General features: G+C 39.7%; 1 protein-coding gene across 2 annotated transcripts in view; it reads right to left on the bottom strand.

Moving 5' to 3' along the window:
- Positions 1 to 2,359: 2,359 nt before the first annotated feature.
- The window catches only part of cand1 (cullin-associated and neddylation-dissociated 1), a 50,074-nt gene continuing 34,165 nt past the window's right edge, over positions 2,360 to 18,268 (bottom strand). For both annotated transcript variants that reach the window (XM_055650813.1, XM_055650814.1), the window contains exons 10-15: positions 16,714 to 18,207; positions 7,992 to 8,087; positions 6,107 to 6,276; positions 5,839 to 6,003; positions 5,293 to 5,400; positions 2,360 to 4,144 (exon numbers count right to left, since the gene is read on the bottom strand). In XM_055650813.1, the coding sequence (XP_055506788.1) occupies positions 3,920 to 4,144; positions 5,293 to 5,400; positions 5,839 to 6,003; positions 6,107 to 6,276; positions 7,992 to 8,087; positions 16,714 to 18,207 (2,258 nt within the window). In that variant the 3' untranslated portion in view covers positions 2,360 to 3,919. The remainder of the gene's footprint in view (positions 4,145 to 5,292; positions 5,401 to 5,838; positions 6,004 to 6,106; positions 6,277 to 7,991; positions 8,088 to 16,713; positions 18,208 to 18,268) is intronic.

Below are 18,268 nucleotides of genomic sequence, written 5' to 3'. Positions count from 1 at the left end.
TGTAACCCAGCCATCCTATTTTTGCGGCTAACCAGTGGTTTGCATCTTGTAGTGTAGCCTCTGTATTTCTGTTCATGAAGTCTTCTGCAGACAGTGGTCATTGACAAATCCATACCTGACTCCCGAAGAGTGTTTCTGATCTGTCGGCCAGGTGCTTGGGTTTTTTCCTTTATTATAGAAAATTCTTCTGTCATCAGCCTTGGCTTGCCAGTCCCTTTGCGATTAGTAAGCCCACCAGCGCTCTTTCTTCTTAATGATGTTCCAAACAGTTGATTTGGTAAGCCCAAAGGTTTGGCTGATTTCTCTAACAGTTTTATTCTTGTTTCTCAGTCTCATATTGGCTTTCATTGGCACAACTTTGGTCCTCATGTTGATAAACAGCACTAAAGGTTTCCAATGGTGATGGAAAGACTGGAGGAAAGACTAGATGCTGAGAGCTCTCTTATACCTGCATTAAGGAGGCAATTATTACGCACCCGAGCAATTACAAACACCTGTGAAGCCATGTGTCCCAAACATTACGGTGCCCTGAAATCGGGGGACTATGTCTAAACACTGCTGTCACAAAACTGTCAGATTTTAATAAAGGCCATTTTTATACATTTTGGTTTCACCATGTAGAAATTACAGCAGTGTTTATACATAGTTCCCCGATTTGATTTTTTTTCTGTTACAAATCTCAAATAGTGGAGTAGAGGCAAATAAATAAATTATGTGTCTTCGGCCCAAACATTACGGAGGGCACTGTATTTTTTCGCCAGACAGGGATGAACGATTTTTCAAGTTCATCCATGCGGTCTTTAAATCTTTGCCACAAACTCCATACAGACCGCAACAGTAGCCAAAATCGAACCCGGGTCTCTGGCGCCGTGAGGCAGAAACTCTACCATTGCTCTTGTTCTAAATGAGAAATGTCAAAGATTTGAGAGGCAATGCAGAAGAAGCCATGATTTGCCACCGGTGGGTAGTGCAGAGTCTGGTCAGGCCATCGATGCTTTGAGTTGTAAATGAACACTGGCTGATTGATGCAATACCTAGTGATTTTCAGAAAGAAAATAAATTAAATCTAATGGGAGGGGAAAGTTCTGTACCCTGATCAACAATTTATATGAACAAATCAACAAGTTACTTTAAAGGGAAGTTGTCCACATAACTGGGCAAACACTGAATACATTTACTCTGATTACGTCTTTGTTTGTACAGCATCTTGGCATATTGTGAAGATGTGACAAGGATTGAGAAATTCCAGTTCCTTTTTTCATTGTATGCATTTTGTTTTGTTATTTAAATATGTACACTTCTATGTTAAAAAGGAACTGCAGATGCTGGAAAAATCGAAGGTAGATAAAAATGCTGAAGAAGGGTCTCGACCCGAAACGTCACCTATTCCTTCACTCCACAGATGCTGCCTCACCCGCTGAGTTTCTCCAGCATTTTTGTCTACCTTCTGTGTTAGTAAATGACTTTGTGATAACTGGATAGAGATTTTAAAACAACTATTCAATCTTTCCAAATATTAGATATTTTGGAAAGAAAACATGTATTGGCCATGACTACAACCAAAAAGGTAAATTGTTTATTTCATTTTTGTTAGTAAAATTGTGTTTCTTGGTCATTTTAAATGCTGTTGGCCTTTAAGTAACAGCAAACAAAAAAATTGAACCAAAGATATTTAGTCAAATGTTATAGCACCTAATAAAATGTATGAATTCTTATACACTAAATACATAATCACCCTAAAGAATTATGTCTGAGGATAAAAAATTCAAGCAAATAAACCAAATAAATTAATGACTATCACTGGCATTAAAGAGTGGTACTAAAGAACATAACTGTTACTTTACAGGCCATTAACCTCTGATGTGTACATAGCAGGTTACAGCAAACCAATACTATCTGTTTACCCTCCTCCCCACCTAAACATTATTGATCACCACAAATGCATTAAATAATATTTCAAACATTTGCTATAAAAAGTGTAAAGTACCAAAATCTGAGGCAAAGGTTACATATTGTACGCATGAGCAAACATGAAATTTCAATCTACAGTGCAGAGATAAATTAATGAATCCATACACTAACCCTCAAATGGTATAAATATAATGTAACCCAAAGTAGGAACTGTAATTATGGATTAAGATCCCAGATGAACTGATATTTACTTTCGATGTTGAATTTAATAATCACAACTTTGAGAATCAGATGTTTATATAACATCTATCCATGAAGGAAAAAACAAATAGCGTTGCTGCTAATGAATAGTTAGACAAAAAATGTTTTGCCATTATTGAAATAAGTTGTCTTAACTATTTAAAACAAACAAAATGTCCATTTGATAGCAAAACAGAACTCAAATATTCAAGTTGGCCATTAGCTTATAGAATATGGCTATTTAATTTAAATTTCTTAATCAAGCATTTTACAGAGAGCCCTACCACTCAACAATAACACTGCAATGGAAACAATGGAACAATAACATTGGAGGAAATCTGCAATAAAAATGTAATCTCTAAACATAGATAAATTATGTACAGAAGGTGTAACAAATGATATCACCGAGGGAAATGCAACATTCTTAGAATTTGAGTATCTAAAGTCGAAATAAGAGCAGTGTGCTTTCCTTTATACCCCACAATTGTACCACACCCACAAAGGAACAAGCACACAGATAGTACATCATCCTCGTCAGTACCATCCAAAACCAGCAGCTTCTTAGATGTCATCTAGTCGTCTTTCTTAAATTCCAGTCCATTGCCTTCTTCCTCACCTATATTCCTGGTCAATTCTTTTAATCCTTTAAAAACCTAGGTGGGAGGTTTTCTTACACGAAAAAACAACTTCATATTCAAGTTGTTACCCGATCAACTTAAGCGTAGCATTTTCACTTTATCCATTCATTGTAGCTTACAGAAATAACCAAGGTAAACTGATACATTACAAGGTGCTTGAACAACATGGATCAAAAGAAAGGAACTCGGTCCATTTCAAAATAAACTGACAAGTGACTTCATTGTTCTGAGATGCAAGTTTTTGTTAAGCAAAATTTCTTTCAGGAATTTCTAAGTTAACATACAAAATGAAATATTTATCCAAATGTTGTGATCAGACTAAACAGACTTCTTGGCTCGGCCTTTGTGTTGGACCCAATATAGAATTTCCATGCAGATTTATTCTACTTAACTCGAAAACGGATTTTTAAATATATAAAATCAAAGAAAACAAAAATATCAAGGCTTACTGGTGCACAGAATAACATTTTTTGAATTCACGTCATGTATTCTGAACAAGAGATTTTACAGTACAATTTGGAATGTCTCATGGCGTATTGATACATCCATGGTAATAATAAGTGTTATTCCAAGAATTGGAAGTACAGTCTATGATTTAAGAACTGTCAACCATTTTAATATAACAAATCTCACAATGCAGTTATTTAACTATTGTTAAGCAAGCTGAAACAAAAACAGTGGAGATAAACAGATGTTTTTTCTTTTTTCCTTACAAAATATGTCAAACAATAAGGTGAATGGCATGAAGTTTCCTTAAAGAAAATCTTCCAGGATAAAGTTCAACATTTATATTTCAAGTTCATTCATTTAGCACATTAGTATATTTATTGCATACCTTACACAATCTACTTCTACAATTGTTTTATCTTTTAAAATACTGCTGAATTGGATGTGGTATGACAACGAAGTATCCTGTGTAATTTACATGTCTTTCCACTTTTAACTACAAGGTCTTTCTGGGTTAAACACTAAAAAAGCAACAATAAACAAAAACTAGAATTTCCATGAAACTAAAAATAAATTCATAAGCTTAAAGCTCAAAGTACAGACTTTTTTTTGCTTGTGTACTGACTGAGATTCCAGTGCATTACAACAATAAAATTAAAGTTTCCTTCTTTGGAAGAAAAGATTTAGGTAGTGTCCATCGACTCCAAACTAGTGGAAGACGAGTCCTTCTGAATGCTCTCGAAGATAGCTGCCAATTCAGGATTGGAGCTTATTTGAGATTGAAACTCACTCATGAGTGGACTTTTCTCTGCTTCTGGAATGGTCAATAATGCTGCAACTGCCCTCATTGCTGAGCGTTTCAGTTCATCTTGCTTCTCAAACTCTTGTTTCACCGAATTTGCTTTTACCTAATAGAACAAATCATTGCCGTTAAGTCTTTTGAACCTTCTCAGGAGAATCAGTTTTAAAAGTCAAAAGGTTAACTGTAGTGCAATATTATTCTGACCGAGCTTATACAAATAAATACCCTTCAGACTTAAGCACAAAAAAACCTATGATCTCTCAGTTCTGTATGGGCTATCAAAGGTGTTGTTATTTGGATAGAATATTAAATTGAGGTAAGCTAGTGATTTACTCTAGGTATTTTGACCAATGGTTTCCTCCAATCAACAAAACTAAAACAATTATTGGTTATCATATTGTTTCTTTTGGGTGCTTGCTCTGCATAAATGGACAGCTACATTCACCAATCTACAATAATTCTAATTTACTTAATTGGCTGAAAGATGTTTTGTGGCATCATAAAGTGGTATAAATATAATTATTTTCAAAATGTAATGGTTTTACAATGTTTCTGAAATGTCAGTGGTACTTCTATTATAAAATATAAGATGACAAATTAATGTATGGGTTGGAGAGGAGGAATGATAGGAATAGGGAGAAAAACAAGTAGATGAAGCATTCTTGATTCTATTTGTAAAAAAAAGTGTCACTGTACATTTTGCTGAAGAACATGCATTAAAAGTCTAATCATCGCTTGTTCAGGTTTAATCTTTGACTGGAAGCTTTTAAAGTTTTAAGAAATAATTGTCCAGTCTGTCTCTTTGTGAAATTAAAGCCCTACCTGCATTTCATCAAAAAATAAAAAATATTAACTTTCTGGCACTAACTTCTAATCCAGTCAGTTTTCAAAAGCCTATGAACGGATAATATTCTACGTAATATTCTTAGTACAAAATGACTGGAATTTTTTAAAGACAAACACCAATTATGTACTAAGGAATCTTTCCAATGAAGGCCAGAAAAAAACCATTTTATTCCAAGTTAACGAATGAGTTTCTCGGAAGAATATTTAAGTCACTGGACGTTTCGCTGTAGTGATCAAAATGTCATTAGCTCAAAACAATGTTTATTTTAAGCATTATCAAAGCATTTTAGGTCAATGCAATTAACCAATACCCATGTTACAAAACTGTGCAAGAATACTAATACATTCATATACAGAAAAACTCAAATAATGTTCCTATCAGAGTATATGTTTGTACTACCAGCCTACCTTTGTTGTACATGTAGCACGTAAAGGTTCTACCAGTCTGTCCAACCTCTGCAGAACTGCACTTGGACAAAGAGTTGATAATCGTACTAACATCAAGAAAGTCAGCATCTGTCAGATTTAAAAAAAAGCTACGTTACTACAGTGTTCAACTTACATTTATTTGATTAACAAGCCTTCAACATGCAGTTGGGTTAAAAATAGATAGAAATTGTACACGTATAAATCCTGGTATTTTTTAAATGGCCATGACAGCAGCATTAATATTTGGCCATGATAATGAATAGTAATCTCACACTTGACCTCTAAATAGACATAATTTGAATGTATTTTAAGTGTCCCTGCATCAAGGATGTAAAGCAAAATAAGTTCTGGACACCTGATCTCTATTCTTCAATATCCGTTGAAAACTACGTCAGGAAACATTTTCAAAGGTTGACATAAATGTTTAACACTGGTGATAGCTCCAAAGTAAAAAAAGCCAGTGATTTTTCTTTTGAACAGTTGCTAATCATTATTAGATAACATAATTGAGAGTAAAGTTATTACCTTGATATCATAATGGTCCTTGAGCCCATCTTCAACATGGTTGAGGAATTCAAAAATGTCTAATCTGTCAAGACAGCTATCCAGAAGTGTGTACATGCATTCAAAAGCTGCTTTCCTGATATCTAGACCATCATCCACAGTGTGCTTGAATGGTCCCATTTCCACCTATCAAATGACAGAAACACGATAATTGGACCCAAGCCCAGAAGTGCAGATTTTATAAATCCATTGCAGGGTCATTTAAAATTGAAGCGTTTTATCTACAAACCTCTCTTATTAATTCCTTCCGAACTTTTGTTTCATTGTAAAGGTGAGGAAGAATGGTATCCAAGAGGTCCCTGATTAGTGATGGTTTATTATGTGCAGCTGAATTGAAAGTAACTAAAGCTACTCTTCTAACATTGAGATCCGGATCCTCCAATGTTTTTAGGAAATCGCCTGAAAGTGCAATTTGAACAAAAAGTGTATTATCTGGGAATCCTTATTTTAACATTGTAAAATCACGTATACGCCATGCAACCATAAACCCCAATTTGAAATAGCCACGGGTACCTACACCCACTCCTGGTATCTCTCCTAAGTCATCCTTTGTATCTATTACTAGACAGAGGAGACCAATGCCAAGACCTCACCTGCAGTCAAATATTAGCTAATAATTGGACACAAGAAATTGCAGATGCTGGAAATTTGAACAAAAAAAGGCCCCACAGATGCTGCTTGGCCCGCTGAGATCTTCAAACCTAGTGTTTTTCTGTGCATTAACTAATAACCATTAACCAACTGAGATCTGCAGGAAGAACCATAACTTACATTTCCCCTATTCATGTTGGTTGGCACAGACTTGGTGGGCCTAAGGGTCTTATCCACGTGGTATCTCTAAACTAAACTATGGCACTGATATCTAATACAGCACCTTGATTGTTGCCAACCAACATCACTCAATGCAGTTGTCATCTGATTTAGATAAACCAGACAGGCCTTTAGGAAAGGTACACAAAAATGCTGGAGAAACTCATCTGGTTCAGCAGCATCTATGGAGCGAATGAAATAGGTAACGTTTTGGGCCGAAACCCTTCTTCAGACTGATAGTGGGTGGCGGGGAGAAGGAAGGAAAAAGGAGGAGGAGCCCGAGGGCTGGGGGATGGGAGGAGACAGCCCGAGGGCTGAGGAAGGGGAGGAGACAGCAAGGGCTAACAAAATTGGGAGAATTCAATGTTCATGCCCGCAGGATGCAGACTCCCCAAGCGGAATATGAGGTGCTGTTCCTCCAATTTCCGGTGTTGCTCACTCTGGCAATGGAGGAGACCCAGGACCAGGACAGAGAGGTCGGATTGGGAATGGGAGGGGGAGTTGAAGTGCTGAGCCACCGGGAGGTCAGGTAGGTTCTTGCGGACCGAGCGGAGGTGTTCGGCGAAACGATCGCCCAACCTCCGCTTAGTCTCACCGATGTAGATCAGCTGACATCTAGAGCAGCGGATGCAGTAGATGAGGTTGGAGGAGATACAGGTGAACCTTTGTCGCACCTGGAACGACTGCTTGGGTCCTTGAATGGAGTCGAGGGGGGAGGTAAAGGGACAGGTGTTGCATTTCTTGTGGTTGCAACAGAAAGTGCCCGGGGAGGGGGTGGTACGGGAGGGAAGGGAAGAATTGACAAGGGAGTTGCGGAGGGAGCGGTCTTTGCGGAAGGCAGACATGGGGGGAGATGGGAAGATGTGGCGAGTGGTGGGGTCACGTTGGAGGTGGCGAAAATGACGGAGGATTATTTGTTGTATATGACGGCTGGTGGGGTGAAAGGTGAGGACTAGGGGGACTCTGCCCTTGTTGCGAGTGCGGGGATGGGGAGAGAGAGCAGTGTTGCGGGATATGGAAGAGACCCTGGTGCGAGCCTCATCTATGGTGGAGGAGGGGAACCCCCGTTCCCTGAAGAATGAAGACATTTCAGATGCCCTGGTGTGGAAGAGCTGCTTTTCCAGTTGATGCTGCATCCATACAGACTTAATAGTGGGACTTTGCAGCCATTAAACACTCATATCCCCAGTGACCAACTTTGGTACTATTCTAAAGTGAAACAAATACAGAAATCTTTAAAACATTGGTTGTATTGAAGCATTGCAGAAAATACACAGCAAAAGAAAATCAAAAATGAAGTTTACCAATGCAGTTCTTCAACAGAGGATCTATTGGCTGCGGGTGATCAGAAATAGTAAACTTCACAGCTGTAACGACAGAGCTTCGAGCATAGGAAGACCCTATATGATAGTTGTGAGATCAAAGAACATCATGAATGCTTAACAAAATGCTGTTTACTGTTATTTTCTTGTATCTATTTGGATCAGACTTATTTTTTGTTGCCTCCCCAAAAATACTTAAAATTGCACTAGAAAAAAAACGATTACATTCCGTGAGCCGTAAAGTGAATTTTACTGGCTACCGGATGAGTAGGGTAGGTGGGGGACGAGGCGAGAAGGCCAGAATGGTGGAGACATATTGATGGAATCCCGGAGTTTGAAGGTTTGGCAGCTAAATGCACAGCTCCCAATAATGGAGCAACTAAATCCAAGGATGTTCCAGTGACCAGAATCAGAGGTGGATAATGGTTTACATTATAAAATCTGGGTGATGTTACCAATGCTAATTGTGTTTGAGAAGCTTAATTGCCCTTGAGAAGTGGACTGTGATCCTATTTACTGAACTGCTGCACCTCAGCTGATGGGACTTCACATGATGCTGCTCAGAAGGTCTTACAGGGTTTACACATGTAGCCACCACATGCTAGTCAGTGGCGGTGAGAAGCTACGGTTGGTTGTAAAACCAATAGGCTGCTTTGTTGTACATGGTATCAAGCTTCTTTAATGCTGTTGTGCCTTAGTGATAATGACTTTGGGTAGACAGAATACCCACACTGCAGGATACACAGTGACTTGCACATGTAAACATGGTATTTCAAATACTTTTAAAGCTGAAAGTTGTTTTAAGGATAGAGGGGCTCAAAATTATGCAGGGCTGAATTAATAGTTTTAAAATAAGCTTAATTTGGACCCAAAGGGTGTTACTGTTCATGGGCAAGTGACAATGACATACAAGATTATTAACATGACATATAACGTACAAGACAAGTGACATATAAGATTTTATTTCGGAGTCACGTGAGTGACTACGTGGAGAAGACCCCGTCCGTGCGCATGCGCGTCATATCGTCGTTTTCATGGTGGTAGCACCGGACTGGCAAGCATGTCACTGCTTGCCACCGGTAAGTTAAACTAAGAAGGTACGGTTTTTATTTCTTACCTTTCTTAGATTTTGTGCAGGAACCTCTTTTACAGAGGTTTCCTGCCGGTATTTCGCGAGGCCGACGAGGGAACCGGTATAGCTGGTAAGTCGGGTCTGCGATTTTTAAATGTATTAAAAACGCTGGGGAATATCCGTTATAGCCGCACTTCAGCAGCATTAGATTTGCTGAGTGCTAGAGACCCGGGTAATTACGGGTATTTTTAAATTAAAATATTATTCTCAGAGGAGTGGGTTCCTCTGGAGGCTCCGTTTAAAGAACGGTTAGCCCTATTACCGTGAGGGTTCCCCTCCGATAATAGATATAAATGGTGGGGTTCCCAGATATAGTGGGGTAAAACCGTTCAGACGGTCAACCCTAAATACCGGTAGGGTTTCCCTCCGGTAATAGATATGGGGTTCCCCGATATGGGGGGGGAAAACCGATTAGACGGTCAGCCCCAGTACCGGCAGGGTTCCTCTCCGGTGAAATATACAAATGCTGATGTTCCCAAGGTAGGGAAATCATTAGCAATACGGTTTCCAGACTACAGTGGTCCCCATGATATGGGATCAAAACTAACCTCAAAGGCCAGCATTAGTGCTGGGAGGGTTCCCCTCCAAGTAAGTTATAAAAATCTTTGTTTTGAGGTTGGTTAAGATGGGAAGTATAATGGAAAAGATGCTCCATTTAGACACACTAGGAAGTGTGTATGCATGGCTATGGAGAAGTCTGCACCAGCAGCAACTTGGAACAGGGCTGCTTATTTGAATGCCTAGTCTATGGCAGCGTGGGCCTATGTGAGAGCCCGCGCCAGCAACGCCTTGGTATAGAGCTGCTTGATGCCTAGTATATGGCAGCGTGGGCCTGTGGTAGAGCCCGCACCAGCAGCACCTTGGAACAGGGCTGTTTGACGCCTAGTCTGTGGCAGCGTGGGCCTATGGGAGAGCTCAAGCCAGCAGCACCTTGAGATAGGGCTGTTTGATGCCTAGTCTGTAGCAGCGCGCGCCTATAGGAGTGCCCACGCCAGCAGCACCTTGAGATAGGGCTGCTTAAAATGCATGCATAGTCTATGGCAGCGCAGGCCTATGGTAGAGCCAGCGCCAGCAGCACCTTTGGACAGGGCTGTTTCATTGTTGATGCCTAGTCTTTGGCAGCGTAGGGCTATAGAAGAGCCAGCGCCAGCAGCGCCTTGTAACAGGGCTGCTTAAAGTATATGCCTAGTCTTTGGCAGCGTAGGCCTATGGAAGAGCCAGTGCCAGCAGCACCTTTTTTGACAAGGCTGCTTCATGTTGATGCCTAGACTAATAACAGCGTTTGGCCTATGAGAGAGTCGGCACCAGCAACACCTTATAACAGGGCTGCTTCAAATGCATGCTTATTCCATGGTGATATAGGCTTATGTTAGAGCCAGCACCAGCAGCACCTTATAACAGGGCTGCTTTATATTTCCCTCTAGGGGAAGGAGCAAGGGCTTATGGAAAAGCCCGTGTCAGTAGCGCCTTGTAATAGGGATACTTAATGTGTCTCTTTTATAGAGCAGGGAGCATGCCGGGTCAGTATAAATCTGATGCCGAGGTTGAGCTACGGAGCATATCCAAGGGACAGGGCACGTGTCTAAAGTACCATGCCTGGCATCCCAACACAGGCATTAAAAACAGCTGCTATTCAGGTAAAATCCATTTCAGTGAGAACCTGGAGAACAAAGCAAACTGTTCAAGAAGGAACTGCAGATGCTGGAAGATCGAAGGTACACAAAAATGCCGGAGAAACTCAGCGGGTGCAGCAGTATCTATGGAGCGAAGGAAATAGGCGACGTTTTGGGCCGAAACCCTTCTTCAGACTGATGAACAAAGCAAACTTGGACCAGTCAAGGCAAACAACGGGCAAAGCCTCATTTGCATCAGCAGTAAGCGGTTCACTGAAGCTGGTGGCCGCTTTAATGCAGCCAAGAGGCTCCATATATTCTACAACTAAAGAACACTTACAAGTTGGTAAGATTTACACTTGTTGGAATTGGGCCAGAATTGTGTTTAAGGCAGGCTCATTATTATGACCAGGATTGCCTTCAAAACAGGCCTGGTAAAATGGCCAGAGTTGTTTGCAACGCAGGTTGGGGCCAGAGAGAGTCTCGAAAATTGGGCCAGAGTTGTCATTTAAGACAGGCAATAAATGATGTAAGGAGTGGCCTGGTTATTATGGAAAATGGCTAATTAACAACTGATTTATAAGGTGTTCACATTTACAGGGATCATTTGTAGTCTCAAACTATTTAAGAGGTTGGGCTCTTCTATACAGTTGAATTCAGTTGTTACCAAATAGACTTGTTGGTCATTGGGATTTAGCTTTAGCTTTTTTTAGATATTAATTGGCCTATGACGCAGCTCTGGGAAACATATTACAGTCATAGAAATCTGTATTAGCCCTGTGGTTAGTATCAGCCGCTAGTTATTAAGACTAATTGGCAATATATAGCTGTGATTCAGCTGTGCAAATGGGAGAATTGACGTCATGCTAAATGGCAAAGTCTAAAGTGCCATGTAAGTCATTGTTAATATACTGACACTATTACTACTGCTGCTGCTGATAAATTCATTTCACTTGTACTTATGTGCAATGTGAGGAATAAAACTGTATTATTACATATTATACTAGCTGAAGCTACCAAAGCCACTATGATGTACAAACAGTAGGCAGCATTGTGCTAGCAGTTGGTCAGAAAATATTACAGTAATATTAGGTATGTTACAAAACCTACCTGAATCGTGGCTGAGCATCTGCCCTACCCCGTGTGCGCGATTTTGGCGCTGTTTAGAGGGGGCGGGTTTAAAACGCGATTTTTACTAGGCTGTTGCAATCGAAAATGTTCAGCCTAGTAAATCATTAACGGAAAATCGCTGAAAGACCCCGTCGCAAAAGGTATTATTAGTTTTTATGGCCTTGTATAATAGTTATAGTAGTTTAAAAATCACTCCCTAAACTCGCAACCTCTCGCAGCCCCAGGGTTTTATAAAGCAAACAATTAAAGGTATGTACCTTATTTTTACATTAAATGGGGCTTCTTAAGAACCCTGTATATAAAGTTTTCTATAGCGAGTAGTTCATTTTGGGCTCTTTATATCCCGCAGTATTTTTCTGGGCACTTGAGGGCACAAATCCAGCGCAATGTGAACGTTCCAAACCAGCGCGTTCACAGGAACCCACTAGAAAGCCGATTTAAATTGACTTTAATTTACAGCAATTGAACACTAAATTCCTTCCATTTGGCCTATACATTGATGTAAATGAGATTTAAAAATCATGTTTTATTGTGAATTATTTGTGAATATTATTTGGACACTTGGGCTATTTAAAAATGTTAATCATTTATTAAGAAATTGATAGATGTTTAGATCTAGTAATTGAAGTTTGAAATTAGCTACAATTGGGTAACTAACTAATTATATGCTTTAATTTCAGGTCATCCAAGTAAGATTATTTTATATTTGTTTCAGAATGCTTCAATCTATGATAACTGAAAATTTCATTCAGTTCTCTTAATTTTTAAGAAGGTTATGGGCTTTTGACTGTCCACGATCACAGCTTTTTTGTTATGTCCATAGAAAATCAATAGGGAACAAGATGCTAATTTCCGAGTATGAAAATGGCCATAACTTTTTTATTACTTGAGATATGAAAGTGAATTAGGTGTCAAATTAAACTTATTGTTATGCTTTATCTGATGGGATAAATTGCAGACTTGATTTTTTTAATCTCAAAATTTTGTAACATTGCTAGTAATATGGCCTAACGTAGGATATTGCGACGGTCATCTCCAGTTTGGATGTGGAGATTTGCATGATTATCAATTATTGAGTTATTGGTATAACTATTTATAGATCCTACATGCATTCGATGGACGAAAAGAGTGATTGAGCAAATATGCTTATTTTTGCTTGTTCAATTTCAGGTTGATGGTCACTATGATGGTGGCATATGTTAGTCACATGGGTGCAATCAAGTAAAAATAAAATAACCTGTAGTGCTTTAACTAATTTCATTTGCCACAGGTGTATTATAAAGTACAGATCATGACAACACAGAATGGGCATTGGACCACATAGTATTGATGATTTGGGTTCAATGGAACACTGTATACTGATATGTTGCTGTCATGCTTATTTACAGGTGGGAAAAAAAAATGTGACATAAGAGTGGCGAAAGATACTTTCTTGCTACAAGGAGGAGGAATGGTTTTATTTCCCTCCATTTTGCCTGGCCAGTCGGGTCTTCAAGTAAAGTCATCAAGATCCCGCTTTAGATTTCCTACTGTCTGATTGGTCTATGCAGCTTAAATTCCCGATTTGTCGGAATAATAAGACAGCCTTATAAGAGGCTATGGCTAGGGAAATCAGCCGTTGCATGTTAAAATAAATGTATGCTCTGCAGTATCTGAATTAGAATGCCCTACGGTTGGAGTTGGCACACTTACCCAAGTATGGGTTCACTCCAGAGTGCTGATATAGCACCAAAAAACAGTACATTTCTTTGCAGGAAATGGGAAGTGTTGTTTAATACTAATGTTCCATTTAAAATGGTACAAACTATGGACGTCTTGGAGTTCATTGTTAATTGGTCTTTGGACAATAATTTAAGTGATAAGGCCATTAATTGTGTCAATGTGTTTTCCCCATCATATTTATTCCAGCAAATGGGACTCACTCTGTTGGTTCAACTCGGATATCAAGTTTGTAAAGATATCTTTAACAAAAGTTCCCAGGACAACTACAAGACAGTAAGGGATACTGACGTTGTGTTAACAATGTTTCTTAGAGGGCTCCAGTTACATTCTTAAGTCTGGCCGGCTCTCATAAGGTAGTTATCATACTGGCGCAGGGAGCACAACAGGTGCCGTCGCTACATATTGCGAAGGGAACAGGATGATTACATCTGTAAAGAAAATATAATATCTGATGTTATAATTATTACACAACAGAAGTGGTGTCAGGTCTGAGTATAGTTCAAGGCATACCCAGGGATCTTTGCCTATGTGAGGGCACACATATACAACTATATGTTAGGTCACCGAGTTTTAAGGCTCTGAACTTGCTATACTTGTTATTAAAAAAGAGAGAGAAAAAAGAAAAGAAAAACCGTATCCGGTCAAACGATGCCCAGGGATAAAACGGTTCATCTGTGCAGGAGTAGATACTGTTTTCAGATCTCACTGTCCCAGGGCTGCTGCAACATCGGCAGCAAGGGTTGTTTACGTTCCGTTGGATCACATCCTAACGGCTGTAGCATGGTAAAAAACGAATGGGTTCGTTTTTCCAAACATTTATAATAACCCAATGCCAGACCAAAGGTATTTGGCAACTCTATTTACATATTCAGATTCAATTTTTAATTACATATTTTATTTATAGTACCACCCGGGGGGTGTTACTATGATTATTACTTCATTAATAGCAACTACATGTTTTAAAAATCACTGTATGCATTATGAAGGTTTTCCCTCATTGTCATAGAAGCAGTTGTGGTTGTGTAGACTTGTTTCTCACGGCATGAAAATCACAGAGCTTTGAAATCTTCACGTAGTCACTCACGTGACTCTGAAGTAAAATAATAAGATTAAACGAGAACTTACCAGTTTGAAGTTTGATCTTTATTTTATGAGGAGTTACGTGCCCTCCCTCCCACCCCTCATAAAGATCAGCTAAAAGTTATGTTTGTTTCACGTATCTTACTATTATGCTTTGGTAATTATCATCTGTGATTTCACACCGCTGCTTTGAAGATTGACGCGCATGCGTACGGACGGGGTCTTCTTCTCCACATAGTCCCTCATCGTAACTACTCATAAAATAAAGATCAAACTTCAAACTGGTAAGTTCTCATTTAATCTTACTATTATTAAAGGTTTGGACACACTAGAGGCAGGAAACATGCTCCCAATGTTGGGGGAGTCCAGAACCAGGAGCTACAGTTTAAGAATAAGAGGTATGTTATTTAGAACAGAGACGAGGAAAAGCTTTTTCACACAGAGTTGCGAGTCTATGGAATTCTCTGCCTCCGAAGGCGGTTCTCTGGATGCTTTCAGGAGAGTTAGATAGAATTCTTAAAGATAGCAGTCAGGGAATATGGGGAGAAGGCAGGAACGGGGTACTGATTGTGGATGATCAGCATGATCACATTGAATGATGGTGCTGGATCGAAGGGTCGAATGGTCTATTCCTGCATCTATTGTCTATTGATCTGCACTCCATTTGTCACATTAATTTAATGTTTTAAGTATTTTGTGTTTTATGACTGTTGGCAAATCAATTTCCCTCCTGGGATAAATAAAGTTCTATTGTATCGTATTTACTGGCAACTTATGGTCTGGCACCTCCTTTAATCAGGACAAGAACACAATTGCAAGTCTCCCGAAAATGTGGTGCCGGGCGAGACAGCTGATCTCAACTCCATTGGGACTGCCGTGGCCTGACTGCCGATCAGCGGGCCAAATTTTTCCCCTGCGGCCAGAGCTCTCGAACGCTGGAGCCGGTGGATCCATTCCCATAGTTGACTTCAGAGGCCAACTTTACGGAGTGGTATCTCGGCCACCCAGCAGCCTAAGCGGCTGATCCAGCACCGTTCGACTCCTCTCTGAGGCCATGACCCCTGTTGGACGAGATAACCAGGCAAGGTTCTGGAACAGGGTGCTGGGGGGAAAAAATCAATGGTGCAGAGTTTATATGCATCGACATGGGTTTTCTCCAGGTGCTTCAGTTTCTAAAGACATGAAGGAAGGTTAATTAGCTACTGTAAATTACCGCTTAAAGTAGGTGGACGGCAGATAAATCAGGAATAGTTAACAATCATGTTGAGAAACCATACATTACTGTGAAACAGGATGGGACTGATGGGAATGTTACAGATTTAATGGCAAATTGCCCCCTTATGTTGCATGTAGAAGAGCAAGCCATGCAAAGGATTAAAGGGCAACTAGGGTTGCATGCATTCAGCCAACAGTTGCAGGATGAAGGGGTATTGGGATCCCAGCCAAAAACGTTGGGGACAATTAGTTCTAGCTGTAGACACAAAAGATGGTTTCAGCATTTGAGATGGGAACATAGGACAATATTATGGAAATGAAAAGTGGCTACTCAGTGATGACATTGACATGGATATATCTGTGCCAATGCAACAACGTGCCTCTGCCTCAAACCATTGCTGTGAAGAGTCAGAGGTGAGAACATGAACTTATGTCACAGATTGAAAAATGACAAAGCAGCATTCATAAACTTCCAAACCCTCTTTTTGTTCAATTTGTTTTTCCTCCCTTTTTAACTTTATGCTCTTTTCAGATACAGCTCTTACTGTTTCCCACTTTATCACATATATTATACACAAAGGTGTAATTATTGATTATCTACTTAATCAATCTACCACTGTAGCAATGGCTGGTTACTTGTTATACAAGATTGAAGAGCATGCGGTGTCTTTTTTTTTCAATTTCTTTTTTTTAAATCTCAAAGTTGCTACTTAGCAAACATAATTACAACATCTACCTTCCTCCCCACCCCACCCCTTCATTATAAGGTCCAAGCTCACTCAAAATACATTTTTCTGAATAAATAACTCACCCGAGTCCAAGTACCCTTTAAGCCGTGGTAACAATGTCTCTGGATCTATTAAAGTAAGCTTGCCCAAACATTCTGCAACAACATTTCGAGTTCCTTCTTCTGCACATTCACAGTGTTTCAGCAGCAAATTCCAAATATTTTCTACATATGGTTTGAGACCTCCAACTGAAGAGGAACTAATAATCTCCTTGAGAGAATGCAGAAGCAGGTACTGCCTTTTGGGTTGACTGGTTATTTCTTGCAGAACAAAAGGTAGATACTCAGGAAGGTTTCCCACACTAATGCTTCCAAGAGCATAGGATGCTGCAGATTTCACCTCCTCACTTGAGGAAGAGAAAGCTTCTAAAATTACAGACTTAAGCTCAGTTTGTCCACTCAAGTCAATATGATGACCAACCTCTCCCAGAGACAGTAAAGCCAAGAGTCGGATAGAATCAGTGGATCTAGAATTCTTTACATCCTGGATAAACTGCCCAACCACTGCTGGTCCTTCTTTGGGGCAGGCTCGAGTTAGTGCTGCTACGCATTTTGCAATTGAGTAATAAGACTGCTTGTGAGTCAACGCATTGCTTTGAGAATAAACCGGACCAGTAAGCATTCGTAACAACTCCATATAGCCTAAATTTGCAGTTCCAGTCCCAACAAGAGCTTGGAAGAAATACAACATTGCACTGAGAGCTCCTCCTTGAAGTAGTGGAGACCGAACAAGCCCAATAAGTTCTGTAAGAATAGAACCACTGACTTTTGAAAGAGAAGATGGATGCACCTTGGCCAAGGTGGTGAGAAAGCTTATAGCCATCTGTGACACATGCATGTCACTTTCACTAATAAGTGGCGGAAGCTCCACTAAGACTGCTTCAATCATGGCAGGTGTCAGGCTGTCACTATAGTTCTTGATTAAGATGTCCAAAGCAGAAAGAGTACTCAGCTTCAATGCCCGCTGGTTCTTCCTCAGGAACGAAGCTAAAATTGGCAAACCTTCACCCAATACTGGTCTCAGGTCAATCTTGAGAGAAGATCCAGCAATTAATGTCAAGGCTTTTACTGTGGTCAATCTAGTAATTTCATTCTTCAACCTCTCCAAGAAAATCTGCAGTGTACTAGGTAAATCACTGCCTAAATGGTCACCAAGATTACATATTATCTGTCCCATACAGGAAATAGCTCTCTCCTTCACCTCTTGATCAATGTCAGCAGCTTTTAATCGCTTGACTGTACAAGTAAATAAGTCAGTAATATATGGAGCAGCATCAAATGAGTAGTGATGATCAACAGGCCTTATTACTTTTACAAGTTGTTGAGTTACAAGAAGAGCTTCTGAAGTGATCTTGTAGAAAGGATCACCCACACAAGCCACAACTGGTGGAACCAAGACATCTACATGAGGGTGGAAGACTGGAGGTGAGTGATTACAAAGGATAACATACAAACACGAGAGAGCGTCAATCTTCAGGTTAGATGAGCTAGATTTATCATTCAAGGAAAAGATTATACCTGAAAAACATAAGAAAAAAGTTACCATTAGATACAAGGGTAAACAAAAAAAATTATAAAC

This window comes from Leucoraja erinacea, chromosome 19 (assembly GCF_028641065.1).
Source record: "Leucoraja erinacea ecotype New England chromosome 19, Leri_hhj_1, whole genome shotgun sequence".
Taxonomy (NCBI): Eukaryota; Metazoa; Chordata; class Chondrichthyes; order Rajiformes; family Rajidae; genus Leucoraja; species Leucoraja erinaceus.
The sequence above is the reverse complement of the archived record's forward strand: the minus strand, read 5'-3'. Positions and strand labels throughout refer to the sequence as shown.